This window comes from Balaenoptera acutorostrata, chromosome 5 (genome assembly GCF_949987535.1).
Source record: "Balaenoptera acutorostrata chromosome 5, mBalAcu1.1, whole genome shotgun sequence".
Lineage (NCBI taxonomy): Eukaryota > Metazoa > Chordata > Mammalia > Artiodactyla > Balaenopteridae > Balaenoptera > Balaenoptera acutorostrata.
The window spans coordinates 54868210-54892165 of record NC_080068.1 but is presented as its reverse complement, the minus strand read 5'-3'; the positions used below and the strand labels follow the sequence as shown (position 1 = coordinate 54892165).

The 23956-nt window shown below is 40.4% G+C and overlaps 1 protein-coding gene across 2 annotated transcripts in view; it reads right to left on the bottom strand.

Moving 5' to 3' along the window:
• Positions 1–23956, bottom strand: part of GRSF1 (G-rich RNA sequence binding factor 1) — a 50617-nt gene that overhangs the window by 6130 nt on the left and 20531 nt on the right. The window contains exons 3-7 of one of the 2 annotated variants that reach the window (XM_057546353.1): positions 7843–8574; positions 5153–5309; positions 3942–4097; positions 3400–3543; positions 2467–2602 (exon numbers count right to left, since the gene is read on the bottom strand). In XM_057546353.1, coding sequence (XP_057402336.1) covers positions 2467–2602; positions 3400–3543; positions 3942–4097; positions 5153–5309; positions 7843–8199 — 950 coding nt within the window. In that variant the 5' untranslated portion in view covers positions 8200–8574. Of the gene's footprint in view, positions 1–2466; positions 2603–3399; positions 3544–3941; positions 4098–5152; positions 5310–7544; positions 7563–7842; positions 8575–23956 lie in introns of those variants that run through there. The other variant, XM_007193574.3, reaches the window with a different exon arrangement.

Sequence of the window (23956 nt, the reverse complement as noted above, 5' to 3'; positions counted from 1 at the left end):
AGGGCTTCCCTGGTGGCGCATTGGTTAAGAATCCGCCTGCCAATGCAGACGGATCTTGCCGTGTCCTGAAAGATCCCACATGCGGAGGAGCAACTAAGCCTGTGCGCCACAACTACTGAGCCTGCGCTCTAGAGCCCTCAAGCCACAACTACTGAAGACTGTGCGCCTAGAGCCTGTGCTCCGCAACAAGAAGCCACCGCAATGAGAAGCCCACGCACTGCAACTAAGAGCGGCCCCCGCTTGCCGCAGCTGGAGAAGGCCCATGCACAACAACGAAGACCCAACGCAGCCAAAAATTTTTTTAAAAATAAATTAAAATAAAACATGCATACATATTATTTCCGACAGCTAACAAACACAGGTGTCCAAAGACAACAGGTGGGGCATAAAGTAAGAATGGACATAGATATTCACCCATGAAAAAGTACTCTCAACAGAGCAGGTCACTGATTTAATCCTCCCCAAGATAAGTTTTCTTCATATACATTTTAACAATGTTTTCTACCCTGTTTTGCTTCATGCGGACAAATATGCAAAGGTTAACTGTGTGTATGAAAAGAATCTAGTAAGAAAGGTTTCATTTTGTTTTTTACAGTTGATTAACAATCAACCTCTTGAGGTCTTACAATTCAATTCTGTGAAAATTAATCGTATGTGTTTAAGATATTAAAAGTCACAGTATATGAGGAGCTAACTTCTCCCAGGACTTCACTAAGAGGCTAATGAGAATTAATGAACTAAATGTCAATTCTAACTTGCTATCTGTTTGGCTGTGGAACTGTTAAATCCAAGCTTCTGGAACCAGTTTTATTTTTCTCAACAATACTTTTCCAAATTAGGTTATTAAGCTTGAATTGTACAAATCCTTTGCATTTGCAGACCTAGATGTGAAACATTCCTTAATTTACTGAAGAGATCTATACACTGCCTTGATGTTCCCACATAAAAACATATTATTGATGTGTTCCCAGTTATAAGAAAATATGAAGAGTACTGAAAGAAAATTAAGGGGGGGTGTGTGTGTCTTGCATGTACTTTCTTCATTAAAAATTTTTTAATAAAGACCTTTGAACCAATTCTATACGTAGATCCTGAAATAGAATGACTTTGGAATGACTTTTTTAAACTTCAAAGAAGTCAAGAAAAAAGGTCAGAAAACGAGCAAGACAATGAATTAAAATTTGACAATTTTGAGTACTCCCCCAAAGTTAAAACACAAATGAGCACACAAAAAAAGAATAAAATAAAAGAGAAAAAGAAGAAAACTAAACAAAACAACACAAATGAACTCAACCCATCACTACGTGTATCCTAGTGTGATGTGATATGCAGTATACAGTATCGTCTATAGAGTATCTATATCAAAACTGTTAACCTGAATCAATCTAAGACTTTAGGTCTAACTTCCAGTTTTCAGGAAATAATAGAGAATACAAAGGAACAAGTTAAGTGACACCGTGAGGAAGCAAAAGGATAAACACAGAACGTGAGACACTGTACAGGACAACTGACTCAATTTCTTCAAAAGCCAATTGCATCTTGGAAAGGGGGAGGGGGGCTTCCCTGGTGGCGCAGTGGTTGAGAATCTGCCTGCCAATGCAGGGGACACAGGTTCGAGCCCTGGTCTGGGAAGAGCCCACATGCCACGGAGCAACTGGGCCCGTGAGCCACAACTACTGAGCCTGCGCGTCTGGAGCCTGTGCTCCACAACAAGAGAGGCCGCGATAGTGAGAGGCCCGCGCACAGCGATGAAGAGTAGCCCCCACTCGCCACAACTAGAGAAAGCCCTCGCACAGAAACAAAGACCCAACACAGCCAAAACTATAATTAATTAATTAATTAAAAAAAAAAAAAAAAAAAGGTCCACATCGAAAAGGGGGAAGGGAATTCCGGTGGCCCAGTGGCTAGGACTCCATGCTTTCACTGCCGTGGGCCTGGGTTCAATCTCTGGTCAGGGAACTAAGATCTCGCAAGCTGCTCCGTGCAGCCAAAAGAAAAAATAATAATAAAAAGGGGGAGGGAACATAAAAATAAAGGAAATGGGGATTTGCTCTAATTGAAGAGAAATGGAAGCCTAACAATCAAATACAACGTATGGACCATGTCTAGATTCTGGTGAGGAATAAAAAGCAACTGGAGAAAGACGTTTTGGGTATAAATGGGAAAATGTGATTACAGACTGGCACTAGATAATAAATTATCGCTAATTTTGTTAAACGTGATAATATTGGGATCATATAAAAATGTTTTCTTAAAGATGCATACTAAAAAAACAGATGCAGCAAATACAACAAATGTTAAGAATTTGTTATCTAAGTGATGGGCATTTGACAGCTCATCATACTACTCTCTCTACTTTTTCTGTGTTTAGGTAATTTTACAGTCATATTACACTGCATTCATCAAAACGACCCAAGGTATTGGCCAATATGATCCTTCTGCATCATTAGTATCTGCTTCACTCACCGGTTGCCAATTTCTTCCCTGTGTTTCAAAAGGGCTTGGTTGGCCATTTCTGGTTCTTCAAACTGCACATAGGCTTCTCCTGTTTTTCTTCTCCCTCTATAATCCATGACAAAAGTAATGTCTACTATGTTCAGTCCTAGGATGTTGAAAAGTTATTACAAATTAGTGCTGCTAACAGGAGCTTTTTTATTCTTAGACTTAACACATTCATTCACATACTAAGAATTTTTTTTTAATTTTATTAGTAAAATTGTGGGGCTATTTTGCCAGTCCCAAAGCTGAATTCATGCCTAATGGGAAGAAAATTATTATGCAGCCAAAAGCTAGTAACACCCACACATTCCCAGAACATTTAGGGTCAAGCAGTCCATCTAAAACACACAATTCGGTTTTTTGCCATTAGTTGTATACAGAGATTTAGACTAACATCACTACTGGTGCATATTTTACCCCTAAGAATTAGATGATAATGCTTTTTTTTTTTTTTAGACGGCCATGCTGTGCAGCTTGCAGGATCCTAGTTCCCTGACCAGGGACTGAACCCGCACCCTCAACAGTGAAAGCACAGAGTCCTAACCACTGGACTGCCAGGGAATTCCCTAGATGTTAATGCTTTTAAATCATATAAATCACTATTGTCTAAGACAAATATAGCTACTCTCATGACAGGATATTTTCCTCAATAGTAAAAAAACAAAAAACAAAAAAACTCCACATTAAATTATTTTGAAATATGACACCCCCCAAAGATCAGCGTTTTAGGTCAAAACACTTATATAATCTATAAATATTGGCAATCCAAGTGAAGAGTTCTCCCCTAAACAACCTAATATAACTGCATGCAGTTACCAGGAAAAGGTTCACCTAAGATAAAGAAGGAAACAATGGGGGGAAAAGATATGAGGCCCCAAACACGATATAACTGAAAAGCACCTGCGAAGAAGTCTATAATGTCCTTCTCATTGCAACTGTAAGGAAGTCCTCTCAAACGAACCACGCCATCATTTACCACAGGTGTAGATTTGACATGCAGGCTCTTCATTAAGGCATCCACATCTTCATTGTTTATCTCATATACTAAGAAAAAGAGCACAAAAGGTATGCAATATTTACATAACAAAGGAAGAAGCCATTAAAAAAATAATCACACTGGGTCGGTTATCCAGGAATCTAAAAACTAGTATTTTTAACCTTACGTACTTCTCTGGAGAAAATAATAAATGACATTTATCAAGTATTTACTATGGGCCAGCTGTAACATCACAACTTCTGAAGTAAACTGGGTCAACATCCTCATTTTATAGATAAGAAACTGAGATTATTTGTGTGCTTCATTTTCACACCCTGGAAAAGAGTTTTTCATAGTATCTAACTACTTCACTATTCATAATATCTAACACAGGATCAAATGAAGCTGCCTTGAAAAGTACAGTCAATGTAATGAACCCGAAAAGCCATAACACGACTTCACATACCTTCCACATACCGCTGCCCCATGTACATGCGGTGTTTTTCTAAGGCTTTTTGCACATCCTGCTCTGACTCCATTTCAATTAAGGCATCACCCCTTCGTTTTCCATCTCTATTTAAGAGGAAGTGGATTCCATTCTCACCATTGCGAATTCTGCAGTCTGAAAGTATGTGAGTAAAATCAATTAAAACCAGAAATCAAAGTTTTAGATCAATCATACAAGTCACTAGAATTGCAATCTTCCAAAACCAAAACAAAGCAAGATCCAAAATGCCTGTCATTTTCCTTACACAAACCCCCAACACTGAAGCCGTCCAAATGCTGATGAGCTGGTAGTCTCTAAAACGTTCCATGTGGAGAAATAAGCGAACCTTAGCACAAAAACTTATGACCTCCTGATCATCAAATGGCAAATCAGGCTAGGCTCAATACAAAATGTAATATGGACTTCCAAATGCTTCTACAATCAGTTTCAAATCACTTAAGGAATTAAAATATGGTTTATGCATAAGTGTCTTCTTTCGTTATGATCATATCAGTAAGAACTCTAATATATCTCCTGTAAGAATAATTTAACTTTTCCCCCTTTTCATTAAAGAAAGACATCCCCATACTGCACACTACTTATATTGGGAGCAAGCTGAAGATGTAAGTGGCTTTATAAACTGCTTGATCCACACAAATGCACATCAGGTACTTAATACAGTGTTAACATTGTTTTATAACATTTAAGGCAACATCTTCTAAAGGCAACATCTTCTAAAGGCTTCTTAAGAGGGAGGAAAATTAAAAATCAGTCAGATGCAGAAACTTTAACTACAGATGCATAAACCTTCAAACATGTTATTAAGGGAATTATATCACTTGCTAAGTGATCTTGTATTCTAAATGTATGTTATTACATAAAAAGCTACTCAACCTATATTCTCACTAACATATTCCCGCTAACAGGTTTCACCTTTTGATATGTACATATTAAAACTTCAGAGAAAACTGGTTTTGCATCATGTAGTTTTAACATTAAAATTTTTTCGGTATTCAACCTGGTATATATGACAAATGATACACATGATGTCACTATGCATATGTAACCAGCCAGAATGAGACAATTCCCATCCATCAAATAAGATGTCTCGAGCATAGCCTAACTTGAATTTTATGGGACTACCTTTCAGTCAGATGAAATTACATATTCAAAACATACATAAAATATACCTGAGAAAAAGCTAAGCACATCTTCTACAGTGCACGACCATGGTAATCCTTGAGCTCGAATGAGATAAACGTCATCCACTTCCTCTCCTAACTTGGACGGAGGCAATTCATATTCAGGGAGAGGTGGAAGGTCTTCCAGGTAGGTAGTTTTGGACTCCTTCCAAGAGAAATGAAGAAATGTAGAAATATTTCTTGAACAACCTACTTAGAAAATTTATTTTCAAAGTTTATTTCTACAAATTAACACCCTGGATATTATTCTTTGGGGACCATTAGTATTTCAGAGGCAAGAAGTAAAATTCACAAATCTAACTCATCCTATTTTGGCTTAAATTGTACATACTAAAGCAACAAGCATGTATAGCCTAATGGTTTGGCAGGACATCAATTTTATTCCAGGCTTGTTTTTAAGTCCATCAGTCCTGAAGTACACCTCATAATAGTGTTTTAGTTAAGGCAGGACAACAGGGGTCCCTTCAATTTAACAAATATTTATCTCCTAATCACAGCACACCATAATTAGGCCCTCATCTCAAAAAGCTTACCATCCAGACTAAGACAAGCACACAAGACAGATGCTTTAAGGGCTATAATTAAGATACAAGATATTATAGAAATTCAAAACAGAGCACCAACAGAAGAATCAAGACATGATACGAGATGAGCCTTGAAGGAAGGCTAGAATTCTGAGAGCAATATATAAAGGATAGGCATTCCAGTTTGAGAAGTGAGGGGAAGAAACAGTATGAACAGAAGCCCATTTGCAAAACAGCAATAATTCCATTTGGCTAAACTGTAGGGTACAATTAGGAGCCAAAGAAGATGAGCTGGCAAAAAAAACTGGGTACCACACAGCAGAGGGATTGAGTGTTGAGCTCAGTGTGTGTCATTAACCTGGTAGGCAAAGGGGAGCTAATAAAAGACATTTAGAAGTGTGTAAATCAACAAGACAGCAGGAGGCTTGGAAAGATTAATTTGTCAACTGGTATTTCAGATCAAATGAATAAGGGAAAGATCATAAAAGGCAACAGCAGTAGTGTGAGGTAACAGGAGCCTAAGACATACCCAAAGAACTCTATTTCACGACACTAAACAAAAACCGGAATGTTGTAAGATTCCAACAAGCACCACAACCATAACCAGGGAAGACAACTCAGGTTTTAAGACTTGCACTCTACTAGGCTAAGGAAATAGATTCCTCTGTACCATCCTACCATTTACACGAAGACTTATGTCTAATTTTAAGGAGTCAATGATAAATGTAAACCTCTAGCAGAGGCCTCATACATTATTTAATAAGAATGCAACAAGCACTTCAATTATCAACATGGGAAGACAACTCAGGCTTTTAAGTCAAGTGACTTGCACTCTATTGGGCTAAGGAGAGAGATACTTCACTCCTTTGTATATCCCCATCATTTTCATGGAGATTTACACATAATTTTATGGAATCAATAATAAAAGCAAGCACAGAGGCTTACTTACTAGCAGAGGCTGAACAGATATCATTATGCTAGTCAAATTCACAGAAAAAAATAATCAAGTAAAGAGAGTAACCAGGTCACAAAGGCTTATTAAAGATAGTTTTTTTGTTGTTGTTGTTGTTTTTAATAAGGGCAACATTCCCCATTTTCCCAGAATTCCATAAGCATCACAAGCTTTCACTGAAAAGGGCAGCAGAAAGTATTGGGCCAGGATTCAAATCAATTAGCTCGGCCACTGGCAGACAGCGGCCATGCTGATTAGCTTCCCAGTTTCCCTAAGTTAAAGGAAAAGCACAAATTGAATTAACATAAATATGACCCAAGGCATCAGGAACATGGTAGTCAAAAAGTGTGCGGACATTTCCCAGATGCCACGTAACAAGCAGAAAAGAAAGCCTCTTACGAGGCACAAAATATTTGCAATGTGAGTACTTAAAGCACACACTGACTCAAAAAAAAAAAATACTGTAGACTCACTCCTGGGTCCCCAAACCATCGCCTCAGCCCCAGACGCCTCCTCTCCTCGGTCCCCCTCCCCCAATGTCATAGTCTCCAAACTGTCCTTCCCATCGGCGGTGACCCATGGTCCTAAAGGACCTTCTGTCAGAGGAAGTGAAGGTGCAGAGGTGACCTTCAGTAACTGGGGCAGCCCGCCTTTCCCAAGGGACACGAGAGCGAGGAGAGCGCTGGGGACCAGCCTCCTTCCTCACGAACCCAGTCCACGTAAGTGTGTGCGTGAACCTTCGTAGCAGCGGGCCGCGAGGCGCACCAAGGGCCGCCCAGGCCTAGTGCTCGGGCGGCACGGAGAGTCCCAGCCCTCCGGGGGTCCGGCCTCCCAACTTCACCACCAGCGGGCGGAGAGCGACAGAGATGCGCGGTGGGGGCGTCAACAGCCTCACAAAACCTACCATGGGCGGGCGGGAAACAAGGCCTCAACATTCACCCCCAGCCACACTTACACTGCCCAACCGACCAGAGACTCAAGAGGAGAACAAAACAAGGAGAAAACCCGAGGGCTGGGAGAGTGTCCGTTGTTCTGGGGCCCAATAGGAGGACTGGGAGGGCGGGGGTGGGAGCGGGCGGGGGGCTGTGGCGCGTGCCGTGGCTCCCCGGGCGCGCACGCGAGGCGCACGCGGAGGGGCGCGGGGGCGCGTGCGCGCAGCCGGGGAAGGGTCCCGCGCGCGGCCCCTCTCGGCGCCCACGTACCTGGCTGTAACCGCGCGCCGGGCCCGCCGCCGCCGCCGCCAGCGACTGCGGCAGCAGAGGGGCGCGCAGGGCCGGGTAGGAGGCGGCGGCCGCGGCGGCGGCGGAGGCGGCCGCTGGGGGAGGCCCCGCCAGCCTCCCGGCCGGCACAGGCCCAGTATGGAGGCCCCGCGTGTGAGAGGCGGCGGCCGCGGCGGCCCCGAGCAGCAGCAGCAGGCGGCGACGGCCCGAGACTCCCGAGGGGAATGAGCCGGCGGCCGAGTAGAAGGGCAGGCAGGCGGCGCCGGTGCGCCGGCAGCTGCTGCAGTTGCAGCCGCAGCCCCGGAGCAGCGCCCCGAGGACCCAGCGCGTCCCGGCCATGGACTCCGGAGGCGGCGCGGGGCCTGAAGGCGGCTGCGGCTGCAGCGTGAGCGGAGGGGAAGTGGAATCCAGGGCCGGGGAGGGGTTGCCGGGCACATGCGCCGCCGGCACCAGGGGCAGCGGCGAGTCGGGAGGAGGCGGAGGAGAGCGCGCTGCTCCGCCCGGTCTCCGCCCTCGGGGCGGGGCGGGGCTGCCCGCGGGCCGGGAGGGGCCGGGGGCCGGTATGATCGCCCGGTTATTCTTTCACTCGTTGGAAACTGAGGCCTGAAGAGGACGAGGCTTCCTTCTCTGGAGGGCTGAGCCCTGGAACGGAGATCTACCGACGCTCTGCACTTTCTCCCCAGTCTTGTGACGTGAGGGGCAAAAGGGCCGTTTCTGGAAGGAATTGTGATACTCTGGTTATAAAAAGAGGTTGGGATAATACTGGCGGAGATTTAATAACGGCCCCTCCCCGCCCCCCCAACTTGGATTATGTGCGGAAAGCCAGCTTTCTTTGTTTTAAAATGAAAGCTATAGATACTTGTTATATGTTAATAACGAATACAGGTATTCCTCCGCTGTTAGAAAGTTCACAACAGGCCGCTTCGCTTTTACGGAAGACCCATATTAGTACCTATTTTTGCTAGTGGAAAGAAATGTGATTTTCACTTTTATGGGAAAAGTCGAAAATTGAAAATAGCAGTCAGCGTTTGTTTTGCAGCAGCCGTAGTAGAGGCTGCAGTGACATCGCCAAGCTCCGTCTTGGGAAACTGTACTCAGCAGCTCCCTGCCATAGCTTTGAACTGTGTATTTGAACATCTGTGCTTTATTTCCTTAGCAAGATGTCTTCTAGGGTAATTACTTCCTCACTTTATGCCATTTTGGCTTCCAAAAGGTTTCATAGGAACGCTCTGCTTTCGGACAGCAGGTGAAACCTGTATAACAAAGATTAAAGCCTCTCCTGAGGATTCAGGAATAGACAGGCAGAGGTTTGCGAAGAAATGGTTGTGCAGTTTTCCTCCTCCTGTGGCCAGGACCCCTCTCAAGGAAGTTCAGAGAGTGAAAAATAGAAAAAGCTAAAATTTTTAAACTTTATTGTGGAAAATCTCAAAGGAAAGTATAATAAACTTCTAGAATTGCAGAAATTCTATCAACATTTTTTCATTCTTGTTTCATCTCTCTCCTGTTTAAAATAAATGGAATATCTTAAAGCAAACCCCAAAGATCATGTCAGTCATCCTTTCAGCATTCATCTTAAGCTGATAATGACTTAAAGGGGAAAAATGTCATTCAGATTAGTTGCGTTAAAAAAAATTCAACTGAGTAAAATTTAAAGATATTGGCTTTATCCAACAATTCAGGAATTGGGCAGCATCTCATCTAGCAGGTAAAAAGGAGCTGTATAAAATGAAAGACTTTTATAGGCAGAAGAGGGCGGGACAAGGAAATCATACTAGCAAAAAGTGAATTGGTTGTGTGAAGGTCGCTTTCCTTTAGGGTGTAGTTGGGGTCTATCAGGAAGACTACCTCACTAGTGCTGATCAGGTAATTCCTGACTGACTAGTTTAAGATTCCATTTCTGCAAAAGCCCAAAAGTGTAATTAGGTTTGGTGATGTGGGGCTTAGCATAAGTGACTCCATTTTGGACCTGTTTTGTTTTTAACAGCTGGTTTAAAGTATTAAAGATTATTGCATTTAAAGTTTGATTGTTTACTCTGGCCTACTTTTAGGGAAAGGAACGTTCAGTATTTCCTAGAAAACCCTTTCCTCACCAAAAAAAGTGAAGAACAGGAAAAAATCTGATTGGCTTGGCTCTATGGACCTGGAGTATCAAAGAGAAGGGAACTTCTGCAAGATTTAGGAATTCTAGAGATTGTTTTTTCCTTAGATTTCCCATTCAAGAAGGAAAATGGGTTAGCACTTCATAACAAATGATCACTACTACAAATCACAATTTGTGGACATGTTAGGGATTCTGTCCATATTTACAGAATCTTGCCTTCATCTTCTTACTGGCCAAAACCATCATCCATATTATGTAATTCTGAGTGGATTAGAAACCTAAATACTTAGAGTGAAATCTTACAGATTATAATCAGGAGTAACACCTAACTACCAAAATGGAAAGCTTTAGTTTTTATTTAGAGGATGTTGGGAGAAAATAAAAGAGAAAAACTAACTTTGAACACTTATTCATTCATCTAACAAACACTTATTAAGTGCTTTTTGTGTTCCAGGCACTGTGCTATGCTCTATGCATTCAGGGATACAATAATAAGTTTACAGACTAAATATCAAAATGATGTTTAGACTTACATATGTCTAGATTATATAAAGAGAGAATAGCAAATTTTGAAAATTGAAACTAATGTCTTATGGAACACCAGATTTTAAAAGTTGTGTTAATAAATATTATTTTAAACCCAAATAACTATAACTAGTCCTCTTTAGTGCTAAATTTTATTATGGATATAAAAAGACTCTTGAACAACAACAACAAAAAACTACATTGAGAGACTTCTTGAGTAGGGTTATGACAATGGAGATGAAGCGAAGAGGGAAGATTTGAGAGATTTTTTTAGGAGGTAGAATCAACAGAATTTGAGGCTAGATTAGAAAGGAGGGGATAGGGCTTCCCTGGTGGTGCAGTGGTTGAGAGTCTGCCTGCCAATGCAGGGGACACGGGTTCGAGCCCTGGTCTGGGAGGATCCCACTTGCCGCGGAGCAGCTGGGCCCGTGAGCCACAACTACTGAGCCTGCGCGTCTGGAGCCTGTGCCCTGCAACGGGAGGGGCCGCGACAGTGAAAAGCCCGCGCACCGCGATGAACAGTGGCCCCCCCTTGCAGCAACTAGACAAAGCCCTCGCACGAAACGAAGACCCAACACAGCCAAAAATAAATAAATAAAAAATCCTTCCCCCCCCCCAAAAATCAATTACATTATAAAAAAAAGAAAGGGGGGATAGTGTTTTCTGTTATTTTGTTATTATTTAGAATTTGGAGGGATGGATGGCGATGACTTTCATCCCTGGGAAAGTTTAGAATTCAATATAGATATATTGGAAGCAAATCAACCCCATTTTGGGTTAAGCCAGAGAAGTCTGTCCTAGAAATATTCATTCAGGAGTTGTCGGTATAAATGAAGCTGCTGGTTGAATGAGATTGCTAGGACTAAGTTTAGAATGAGAAGAGAAGAAGGCCTAGAAACAAGGCTTGAGGTACTACAACACTGAATGCCCTGTAGAGGAAAATAAACTAACAAAAGGAGAGAAAGGAGCAGCAAGAGAGTTAAGAGTAAATTAAGGAAAGCCAACAGTGTTTCTGGAAGGAAATAGATAGTATTCAACAGTGTCAAGTCCTTATTAAGATCAGGATGTACTCATCAAAGTGAGGTGAGAACAGGAAAAAGTCTTGGATTTAGTGATATGGGAAGGCTTCAATAACCTTATCCACAATTGTTTGGGGGAGTGAGAGCAGAGGCCAGAAAAAAGCACAGGTGAGGAAATGGAGATAGAAGTGCAAAATAAGTTATTCTGTAGGTGAAAAAACGATAAGGCAGTAAAGGAAGTATAGGTCAAAAGTGGCTTTTGTTTTGGTTTGTTTGGATTAAACTGAATGAGAGTAAAGCATGCTGAAATGACGGTGGGAAAGGATTCAGGTGATAAAAATTTGAGTAACCAGAAGAAAATAGGCGTAATTGGTGTGTGGATTCCTAGAAAGGTGAAAGAGGAGAGGCATCAAAGCTCAGAGGCAGAGATTAGCTTTAAACAGGAGAAAGCTCTTCCACCTTTTCTATGATAAATTAATCATCAAGCATACTGTTCTTCTAGTATGGTCATTTAGCACTTATTACAGTACTAAATACAGAGTAGCACTGAGAGGGTGTCAGCCTGCTTCTCTGAGGAGAATTCCTGAGGTAGAACTACTTAGTCTAAATTGGTGTAAAGAAACACTCTGGGTTTGGGGGAGAGTAAGAAGGAAGGAGAAAAACAACTGCCTCCCATCACTAGGAAAGAATGTTCAAAAGAAGCCCTCTTGGCTTGAAAAGCACATTATTAGAGCTCGGAAAGGAGTTGGAAGGGGGAAACTGTTCTAATTACTAATAAATAAATGAAGGAACTCATTTTATTGTCCATGCCCCTCAGTCCTTAAAGGTGAACACACTTTTTCTTCTGATATGCAATGAGGTTGAGTTAATCTCAAAGGATCCCACCCCACAGCCACCTTTGCATTTGAAAGAAACAAAAAATCATGAACCATGGATGTCAATAAGCCTAGGGTGGCAAAAGGAAAAGGAATTGAAGTCAAGTACCATAAAGAAATGGTGCCCATTTGTGTAACCTGTGATTAAGGTGCTATTCATCATCCAAGATTAAAGGAAGAAGTTTATTACGTTGAGTAGATACAGAGAACTTCAGGAACTGAAGCTACCAGTTACTTCCAAGGAAAGACAAAGAGGTGCATTTTATCACCACTATCACTGCTTCATTCTTTTATCTGACAAGAAAAATTGATCCACTGGATCCACAAGCTCAAAGATTTGTTTCTGCTGCAGTGATGTGTTTCTTAGGTTAACTTTGTCATTTGGTCTATATTCACTATTAACAAGTCCATGCTAACCAATTTTTATCTCTCCCATAGATTGCATTTGGATAACCCTTCTGTGATGTAATAAAAATAATAATCATAATATTTATGATTGACACATAACAGACCAATAAACCTCTAAATACTGCAGCTTCTTCACTTATAAATATTAGCTTGTTAATTAAAAGCTTTTGCACAACAAAGGAAACCATAAACAAAACAAAAAGACAACCCTCAGAATGGGAGAAAATATTTGCAAACAAAGCAACTGACAAGGGATTAATCTTCAAAATATACAAACAGCTCATGCAGCTCAATATCAAAAAAACAACCCAATCAAAAAATGGGTGGAAAACCTAAATAGACATTTCTTCAAAGAAGACATACAGATGGCCAACAAACACATGAAAAGATGCTCAACATCACTAGTTATTAGAGAAATGCAAATCAAAACTATACTGAGGTATCACCTCACACTGGTCAGAATGGCCGTCATCAAAAAAATCTACAAACAGTAAATGCTGGAGAGGGTGTGGAGAAAAGGGAACCCTCTTGCACTGTTGGTGGGAATGTAAATTGGTACAGCCACTATGGAGAACAGTTTTTTAAGGTTCCTTAAAAAACTAAAAATAGAGCTACCATATGACCCAGCAATCCCACTACTGGGCATATACCCTGAGAAAACCATAATTCAAAAAGAGTCATGTACCACAGTGTTCACTGCAGCTCTATTTACAATAGCCAGGACATGGAAGCAACCTAAATGTCCATCAACAGAGGAATGGCTAAAGAAGATGTGGTACATACATACAGTGGAATATTACTCAGCCATAAAAAGGAACGAAATGGGGTGATTTGTAGAGATGTGGATGGACACAGAGACTGTCATACAGGGTGAAGTAAGTCAGAAAGAGAAAAACAAATATCGTATATTAACACATATATGTGGAATCTAGAAAAATGGTACAGATGAACCTGTTTGCAAGGCAGAAATAGAGACACAGACGTAGAGAACAAATATATGAACACCAAGGGGGGAGACGGGGGTGTGGGATGAATTGGGAGATTGGGACTGACATATATACACTACTATGTGTAAAATAGATAACTCATGAGAACCTACTGTATAGCACAGGGAACTCTACTTAGTGCTCTGTGGTGACCTAAATGGGAAGGAAATCTAAAAAAGAGTGGATATATTTATACATATGACTGATTCCTTTTGCTGTACAGCAAGAAACTAACACAACATTGTAAAGCAACTATACTCCAATAAAAAATAATTTAAAAAATAAAATACAATATGCAAATCAATTTTCACTGCAAAGTAAAGGAGCTGTTACAGCAGAGGATTACTGGACTGAATGTCAATATTATGACATAGTATGAGTGTGTTTCGTGTTTGGTAATTGCAATCATTGTTGCCTTTGTTGTGGTCATCCATTTACAATGCTTGTTGTCAGTTTATTTATCTCTTGTAAAAGTAAAATACAGTGTGTGTGTGTGAGTTGTGAAAAAAAAAGGAAACTTAAAAAAATAAATAAATAAGGCTTCCCTGGTGGCGCAGTGGTTGAGAATCTGCCTGCCAATGCAGAGAACGCGGGTTCGAGCCCTGGTCTGGGAAGATCCCACATGCCGCGGAGCAACTCGGCCCGTGAGCCACAATTACTGAGCCTGCGCGTCTGGAGCCTGTGCGCGGCAACGAGAGGCCGCGATAGTGAGAGGCCCACGCACCGCGATGAAGAGTGGCCCCCGCTTGCCACAACTAGAGAAAGCCCTCGCACAGAAACGAAGACCCAACACAGCCATACATACATACATACATACATACATACATAAAAAGAATGTAAGCAGACAAGAATATCATTAAAAAATAAATAAATAAATAAATAAATAAATAAATAAAAATAAAATAAAATGAAATACAGAAGAAAAATAAATAAATAAAACGAGCTTGTTAAAATTAAAGTAGGTGTCTGGGAAAGAGAGTAGCTGATTCATTGTTTAAATGAAAAAATACCATCAAGAAATAGTAATTAAAAAAATAAAAGGATTATCTTATATTAGTAGTCCATTTTTTCCCATGGCAATTTTTAAATGAACAAGACTGGAAACCTGAACTGGATTCCTGAGGGAATTCTCAGAATACAATGTCAACACGATTATCACAAGGAACTGATTTACTCCAAGATATATGAAGCAGTCACAAAACTGAATCCTCTATGGATGCTGAGTCGGTACTACTGTGTAAAGCTCACATTGAGGATGTACGGAAAGTGGATGATGGGCTATGGCATCCTCTGGCCATATTTACAAAGATCAGGTGGTAGTGCTTTTGACTAGTCAGCAACTGAGCTGACTAGCTTTTCCTAGGAGGGCAAAAGCTAGGGTGCAACAAGAGCCAAGGCTCTGTGCATCAACCCACACACACGAGACACAAGATAACCGAGAAGCCTCTGTTAATAGGTCTCATTCTGAATAATCACCTCTTTAAAATAGGTAATGCAGAAACTTAGTGTTTAAAAAAAAGTCAAGCCATGTGAGATAATATATACACACGTGTACAAGCATGTGCATACACCCCCCCCGCTCCCCGCCCCACACACACAGAGTAAGGTTTGCCTCTAACCACTGGCCTCCAGTCATCCAGTTCTTCTCAAATATGTTACCAGTTTTTTGTGTACCCTTCCCATGATGGTCTGTGCAGTGTTTCATCACTTTTAAATTTGGTAATTCTGCTGCACTTGGGATTTTGACAAGTTTTCCACCTGCTGTGAAAGGACATTCTGAAGACAGTTTGTTTCTAAATTGAGAGCAAAAGGAAAAGGAAACACAATAGACAAATGGGCTTCTGTGTCACAAGGAACAAAGGACACTGGAGAAAAGAGGCATGAAATAAAGGTGATATTTGCAAGAATAATTTTTTCCCTATTTAACAATAGCTTAATTAGGAAAAACAAGACTTTAGAGTCAGTATCTGATAAAATCCTGGCTATGTCACTGTCGAGCTACATGACTTTGGTCATTACTTAATCTCTCTGAGCTTTGTTTTCCTAAATTAAAAAATAGAGATAATATTAACTACCCCATAAAGTTGTGAGTTACCTGGCACATAGGAAAAAATTAAAAGTGGTGACTATTATTATTTTCTTAGGCATTGTTTAAAGGAAATGGTTATTGTTGTATTTTCATTCTGTTTCTTCCCTCTGATCCCACCTCAGTATTTATTTATTTTTTTAATTGAAATGTAATTGGCATATAGTCACCTCAATATTTATTTGTTAACAATGTATCCAACGATTTAAGACAGCTTCCTCCCTAGGAAAATAAAATTTTCTTCGAAATAAATTCTATTGAATTAGAAAACACCAAGCTTAACGCTAAACTCTGAAGAGACCTGTTTAAGCATGTCCTAGGGTCTAGGGCAGATATATATACACCCTAATGGTCTAATGGTCTGAAGGACATCAGAGGATTGAGACTCATCACTGTAAAAAGATCTTGGAAGTACCTATTTCTTTTTCTTTCTTTCTTTCTTTTTTTTTTAATTGGAGTATAGTTGCTTTACACTGCTGGGTCAGTTTCTGCCGTACAGCAAAGGGAATCAGCCATATGTATACATTTATCCACTCTTTTTTGGATTTCCTTCCCATTTAGGTCACCACAAAGCACTGAGTAGAGTTCCCTGTGCTAAACAGTAGGTTCTCATTAGTTATCTATTTTAAACATAGTAGTGTAGGTATGTCAATCCCAATCTCCCAGTTCAGCCCACTCCCGGAAGTACCTATTTCTTATATATTATATTTAGTCTGTTTTCCCAACTACATTTATTTATAAAACAAGGGTCTGTATCATAAAATCCTTATATCTAGCTCTCTACCTACATACCTACCTATCTGTACCATACATATATATGAGTGTGTGTATATGTGTGTGGGTTAAGGCAGGGGTCCCCAACCCCTGGGCTGAGGACCAGTACCGGTCTGTGGCCTGCTAGGAACTGGGCTGCACAGCAGGAGGTGAGCAGTGGGCGAGCAAACTAAGCTTCATCTGCTGCTCTCCATCGCTAGCATTACCGCCTGAACCCTCCCCTCCCCCGCCCCCAGTCCGTGGAAAAATTGTCTTCCGCAAAACCAGTCCCCGGTGCCAGAAAGGTTGGGGACCGCTGGGTTAAGGGATATAATGCTGGCTTTATAGGTAACATTTCTATTTGATCAAGAGGTAACAAAAATGAAAAAGCTAATGGTAAATTGGACATTGGAGAGGACATTTTTCTAGTAAAAATATAAACCTGTATTTTAAAATAATCTTAATATGTATTTTTAATTTGACTGTATTTGTAGGCTCCATTTATAACAAACACTTACTAGAGGCTGCTATAAGTACACATATAGTACCTAATTTATACTGAAGTCACTTGAGCAAATACAATACTGTTATCATTTGTAGGATTGCATGTGAAGTGATTCATCTAATATATAATTTTACTATGATCACTTGTTATACTTCATTTACACAAAATTACTTATTCCATCTACTATTATAATCACAAATTAATCCTCAAAGATTTCAAGGAGAAAAAAGAGTTAACTAATGCGTGGGGCCTGCTTTCTAGGTATTTTTCTTCAAATAAGAACACAGGATAGTTGAAATCTAAGCTAGCACAAGGACTATCCCTGGAAAAACTCAAGAAAGGAATTGCACTTCTACCAATTCCATTCCTATTCCATTCTTACAACTTCGTGGACACCTTTTTGAGCTTCTAGGTCTACTCTCCATTCAGAATTTGTATGCTGGACTGTATTTCAATAGCCAACCCCACAGTTTTTTCCACTCATTACAATTTCTATAGGTGACAGTTATCTTGAGGGCTTACCATGAATCTGACCTCATAGATCATAGACTTAGGAGTGATCTATTCTGAGAGTCATTAATTTCAGAAATATTTATTATTGTATTTTTTGTACTAGACACTGAGAAATATATAATGAAACTAGTCCCTACTTTCAAGGCTCTCACAGTCTAATAAGGAAGATGGATAAGAAAATCAATTCCAACACACTGTATTTACTGTGATAATGAGATGTATCAGGATACCATTGGACTTCAATAGAGGGACACTTTCACACTCTTATGGGTCAAAGACCATGTCAACAAAGTTGATAACAAAGTTGGATATTGAGGGAACCGATAAAGATTAGCAAAATAAAGGGAATGCTGTCCTAGGCAGAGGGAGCAGTTTTTACACAATCTCAGAAACATAAGAAGATCTAGAGAATTTAAGGAATTGCAAATGGTTTGTGGCAAGAATACTAACAAAATGGGAATGATGAAAAGGCAGATCATTAAAAAGCCTTATACTTGCATCGTAAGGAATGTGAACTTTATCTGGAAGGAAATGGGGTGCCCATTGAAAGTGATATAAGCAGATTTACATTTAGAAATTGGGCTCTGGCAATAGTTCAGAAGATGAATTCAGAAGATGAATATGAGGACAAGAGACCAGAAGTAATTAGGGGGCTAATGCAATAATTCACAGGAGAAATAAGGAGTGCCTAGACCATGAGAGCAACTTCAAGAGCTGTTTGGACTGTCTTTCTATCCTGAAATTGTCCTCTATAAGCCTTATGGCAGCCCTGGGCAGAGGCTTCCAGGGAGAGGTCAAACTGAAGGAGCTAACAGACATATATCAAAAGTAAAGGCTTTCAGGACGTGGAAGCAACCTAAATGTCCACCGACAGATGAATGGATAAAGAAGATGTGGCACATGTATACAATGGAATGTTAGCCATAAAAAGGAATGAAATTGAGTTATTTGTAGTGAGGTGGATGCACCTAGATTCTCTCACACAGAGCAAAGTAAGTCAGAAACAGAAAAACAAATACCGTATGCTAATGCATATATATGGAATCAAAAAAACAGTACTGATGAACCTAGTGGCAGGGCATGAATAAGATGCAGATGTAGAGAATGGACTTGAGGACACAGAGGGGGAAGGGTAAGCTGGGACGAAGTGAGAGAGTGGCACTGACATACATACACTACCAAATGTAAAATAGATGACTAATGGGAAGCAGCCACATAGCACAGGGAGATTGGCTTGATGCTTTGTGATGACCTAGAGGGGTGGGATAGGGAGGGTAGCAGGGAGGGGATATGGGGATATATGCATACATATAGCTGATTCACTCTGTTGTACAGCAGAAACTAACACAACATTGTAAAGCAATTATACTCTAATAAACATGTAAAAAAAAAAAAAAAAAGTAGGGGCTTCCCTGGTGGCGCAGTGGTTGAGAGTCTGCCTGCTAATGCAGGGGACACGGGTTCGAGCCCTGGTCTGGGAAGATCCCACATGCCACGGAGCAGCTGGGCCCGTGAGCCACAATTGCTGAGCCTGCGCGCCTGGAGCCTGTGCCCCGCGACGGGAGGGGCCGCGATAGAGAAAGGCCCGCGCACCGCGATGAAGAGCGGACCCCGCACCGCGATGAAGAGTGGCCCCCGCTTGCCGCAACTGGAGAAAGCCCTCGCACGAACCGAAGACCCAACACAGCCAAAAATAAATAAATAAATAAATAAATAAGAAAATCCTTTAAAAAAAAAAAAAAAAAAAAAGTAAAGGCTTTAATCCTACTTGTCACAAACTGGGGAAATATTAAACCAAAAGAGTAATTTTTGCTATGTCAAAGGATTGTAAAGTCTTTGGGATGGAAAATTTAAAAAAACAACGTTAAAGTTATTGAGAGATTCTAACCCAATGTTTGAATCCCCTAACAACATCCCTACTAAGTGGGGACCCAGCCCATGTTAAGTAACTCCAGTGAGAACAATCCACTATTCCATAAGAAAGGTTGCATACATTTGCTCTCATTTTTAAAAGAAAAAAGAAAAAGCAGGGAGCTTTGTAGGGACTTGCTAGTCAAGATTCCAGGTGCTATCCAGATTTTCCATTGACTTTGCTTGCATTTTCTCCTCCTGAAATTCATCTCTTTTTAGTGGTGCATAATTTATATGTAGGGCTGACTTTATGGGAAGGTAATAAAAGGAAGCTTTCCCTAAGTAATGCCATTTTGGGGGCCAGGAAGCAAAGCTTCTCCTCCCTCATCCACCCCCACTCCGTGCTATCAGAGTCCCAAATTCCACCATTAGCATTTCTGAAGAAATGGCACATTAAATTAAGTCACACTAGGATGTTAATGACATATCAGATAGATTTCATTCTGACATTGGGAATCCTGAGAAGTACAGAACCACTAGCAAAGGAAAGAGCACTAAAAATGGAGAAAAGAAAAACAGTACCACAAGATGAGCCAGAGGTTCCCAATAAGTAAGACATGGAATTTGTTCAAAATACTCTTTCTAGGACTCCTCTTATTATTTTGTCACAATAGATCTGGGGCAAATTTCTGGGCGATTCTGATATGCAGCTAAATTTAGGAACTATTAGCTGTGAAGCCACATAAAAAAACCCCAAACAACATGACCCTCACCTCATAAACACACAAAGTCAATGTTCCTATAATGCTGAGGGCCATCTTGGTTTGTTCATACAAAGCTCTTGTCCTAAAGTTTCTAAAGTAAAGGTTAAGAGGAGAGTCAATAGCACATTTGGTGCCTGATGAAATGTGCCACTGACTTTTCAAGTTTCTAAGTCTACTTCAACGACCGTAGGCTTTCAATGAGCAGAACTATGATGAGGAGTACAGAATGATACATAACACTTTGCTTTTAAAATTTCTTTTGGCTATTTCAATATCTATGTCTCTTGGGCTGAGAATTTTATGAATTTGTAACAAACATTAGGTCATTGGGCTCATGATAGCTTTTGAAGAGAGTGGCAAATTTTAGCTCTGATTTTTCTTAAGAAAATGGACAAGGAGGTAAAAATGCATTGTTATAATAGTGCAGTGACAAAAAAAGTCACAATGATAGCTGAAGCACTGAGATGGAAGATATAAAAACAATAATTAGCATTTGTTTAGCATTTAGAGTTTACAAAATTCATTTGTAGATTTGATTCTTCCAAGAATTCTGTAACATAGATAGGATAGGTGTTGAAGATGAAGATTTTATAGATGAAGGTTTTATTTTATTTTATTTATGTATTTATTTTTAAAATAAATTTATTTATTTTATTTATTTATTTTTGGCTGTGTTGGGTCTTGGTTGCTGTGAGTGGGCTTTCTTTAGTTGTGGCGAGCGGGGCTACTCTTTGTTGTGGTGCGGGGGCTTCTCATTGTGGTGGCTTCTTTTACTGTGGAGCACTGGCTCTAGGGAAGCCCAGATGAAGATTTTATAGGTGACATTTCTCAAGACTCAAAGTTTGGACTTCCCTGCTGGCGCAGTGGTTAAGAATCTGCCTGCAAATGCGGGGAACACGGGTTTGAGTCCTGGTCCGGGAAGAGCCCACATGCCTCAGAGCAACAAAGCCTGTGCGCCACAACTACTGAGCCTGAGCCCTAGGGCCCACGTGCCACAACTACTGAGCCAGCGTGCTGCAAGTACTGAAGCCCACTCGCCTAGAGCCCCTGCTCCACAACAAGTGAATCTACCGCAATGAGAAGCCCGCACACGAGGAAGAGTAGCCTCCGCTCAACACAACTAGAGAAAGTCCACGCATAGCAACGACAACACAATGCAGCCAAAAATAAAAATTAAAAAAAATTTTTTTAATTTAAAAAAATAAATAAAATAAATACATTTTAAAAAAAGGACTCAAAGTTTGAAGGATTTTCTCAAGGTTTAGAAGAGTATTCTAAGTTTCTTTTTTTAATCCTGCTATGAGGTAGAATATCATACATTGTTTTCCGTTTTCTAAATAATTCTAGTAAACTCAATATGTTAATTCAGAAATTTTAATGATTGACACAAAGACTTGTTTAATTACTCCTGGACATACGCAGTAAATAATAATAGAACGACCTTTTATTGAAAACCTACTCTGAGCTAAGCACTGTGTCAGGTGTGTAAATTATCTCTAATTATAAAAATGCTGCGGGGGCTTCCCTGGTGGCGCAGTGGTTGGGAATCCGCCTGCCAGTGCAGGGGACACGGGTTCGAGCCCTGGTCCCGGAAGATCCCACATGCCGCGGAGCAGCTGGGCCCGTGAGCCACAATTACTGAGCCTGCGCGTCTGGAGCCTGTGCTCCGCAACAAGAGAGGCCGCGACAGTGAGAGGCCTGCGCACTGGGATGAAGAGTGGCCCTCACTTGCCACAACTGGAGAAAGCCCTCGCACAGAAACGAAGACCCAACACAGCCATAAATAAATAAATAAATAAAATTTAAAAAATGCTGCAAGATGTTAAGATGTTATCTCATTTTGCAAAAGAGGAAACTGAGACTCAGAGAGGTAAAGTGAGGTGCCCAATGCTTAATAACTAACAAGTTGCAAAGCTGGCAAACTCCCATCTTTCTGATTCCGAACTTCTTTTCATTACACCTTTCTTAAATGATTTTAAGGATGTTTACTTACAGTCATCAATTTTTAGTCACTTTAGAATTACTCATTTATACACATGCAGTGTTCATTCATTCATTTGTATCCCACATATACTGTAAACATTTTTGTCGCAGAGAGAGTATTTCTAGGACCTGGACATTAGCTGGGTACTGGATATAAAAAGGAGAAAAAATATGCCTATATAGAGTTTGTAGGCTAGCCTGGGAACTGTAACAGTGAATGAATAACTAGAATATAAAGTATGAGTACTGCTTAGGAAGATCCACAAAGCACTTTAGCAACTAATAGGGAGCCATCACTGCCTCAGCTATGCTTTCGTGCGCTAATTTTGAATATGTAAACTATTCAATCAAACCTTTAGTGGAAAACATTTAGTTGGCTTATTTGACATTATGTAATGTGCTAAAAGTTAATTTTGAAAAGTAGACTTCTAAAAAATTCTTTTCCTTCTGAAATGGAAATTCCAGAATCGACACAAATAGAAGGTAAATAAAAAATTTCAGAGGTTTCTGTAATCACTGATGTTGGTAAAGCAATTTTCTCAGTTTAATACTTATAACTATTACAGACCTCACTTTTATTCCTGCTCACATGGTTGTAGCTGATTTTTTTTAATTTTTTTTTTATACTTGAAAATCTTTTATTAGTCACCTCTTAAGCCTCTCTGCAACAAAAATGTACATAAATTAGAATTTTAACTGTTTTATGTCCTTGATTCTTTTTTTTTTTCACACACACACACTGTATTTTATTTTTACAAGAGATAAATAGACTGACACCAAGCATTGTACATGGATGACCACAACAAAAGCAACAATGATTGCAGTTACCAAACATGAAACACACTCATACTATTGTAGCTGATTTTTATAACTACTATTAATTCCATAGTCCCGTTGCCCTGGTTCCTTGACTGGTAGGGTGACCCAAACCTTCATTTCTGCTACCCACATTGGGTTGCTGTAGTGTTTTCCTTGACTTAAATCTCAGGACATGGGAGTAGCAAGAGCCCTTTGGGAGATCTCCCACAATTCAGACTTACTCTTCCTTATCACCATTATGCAGTAGTAACACAATTTCCCCTTGGTAGTTAGGATCAATCACCACAGTAAGTACAGTAATCACCTGTTTTGCCTGTTGATTCATTGGTATGAGGAGCCCAAAGTGGCCAGGTGGCAGTCTCAATTTCCAGTTTAATGGAACCATTATTGTGACCTCTAGTGGAAGCATTCCTCCCTTTGGAACTAAGACCTCTATCTACACTTAGTTTTGGAACTAAGACCTCTAGTGGAAGCATTCCTCCCTTTGGAACTAAGACCTCTATCTACACTAACAGAACCTAAAGTCACAGGGATAGAAAGCAAAAGTTTGCTAGTGGATCACTAGGGATAATAATGAAAAAAGCCACTCCCATTTTCACCTCCTTAATTCCCAGAACCTATGAATCCTGGCTATAGGAGAAAGAACACCATCTATATTATTATCTAATTTAGAGCAAATACTGCACCCTGGAGGACATTGCCTCAGCTGCACAAGCTATGCCATAGGCCACTTAGCTGGTACCATAAATAATTTTTCAAAAAGCCAGTCCACCATTCTGTCAAGCCAGTGGATTTAGGAAGGGAGGAGGGCAGGGCAAGACTGGTGAATTCTATGAGCATAGTCCCATTGCCACTTTTTATTTCTATACAAAGACTTCCTTCATCAGAAGTGATGGTGTACGGAATAC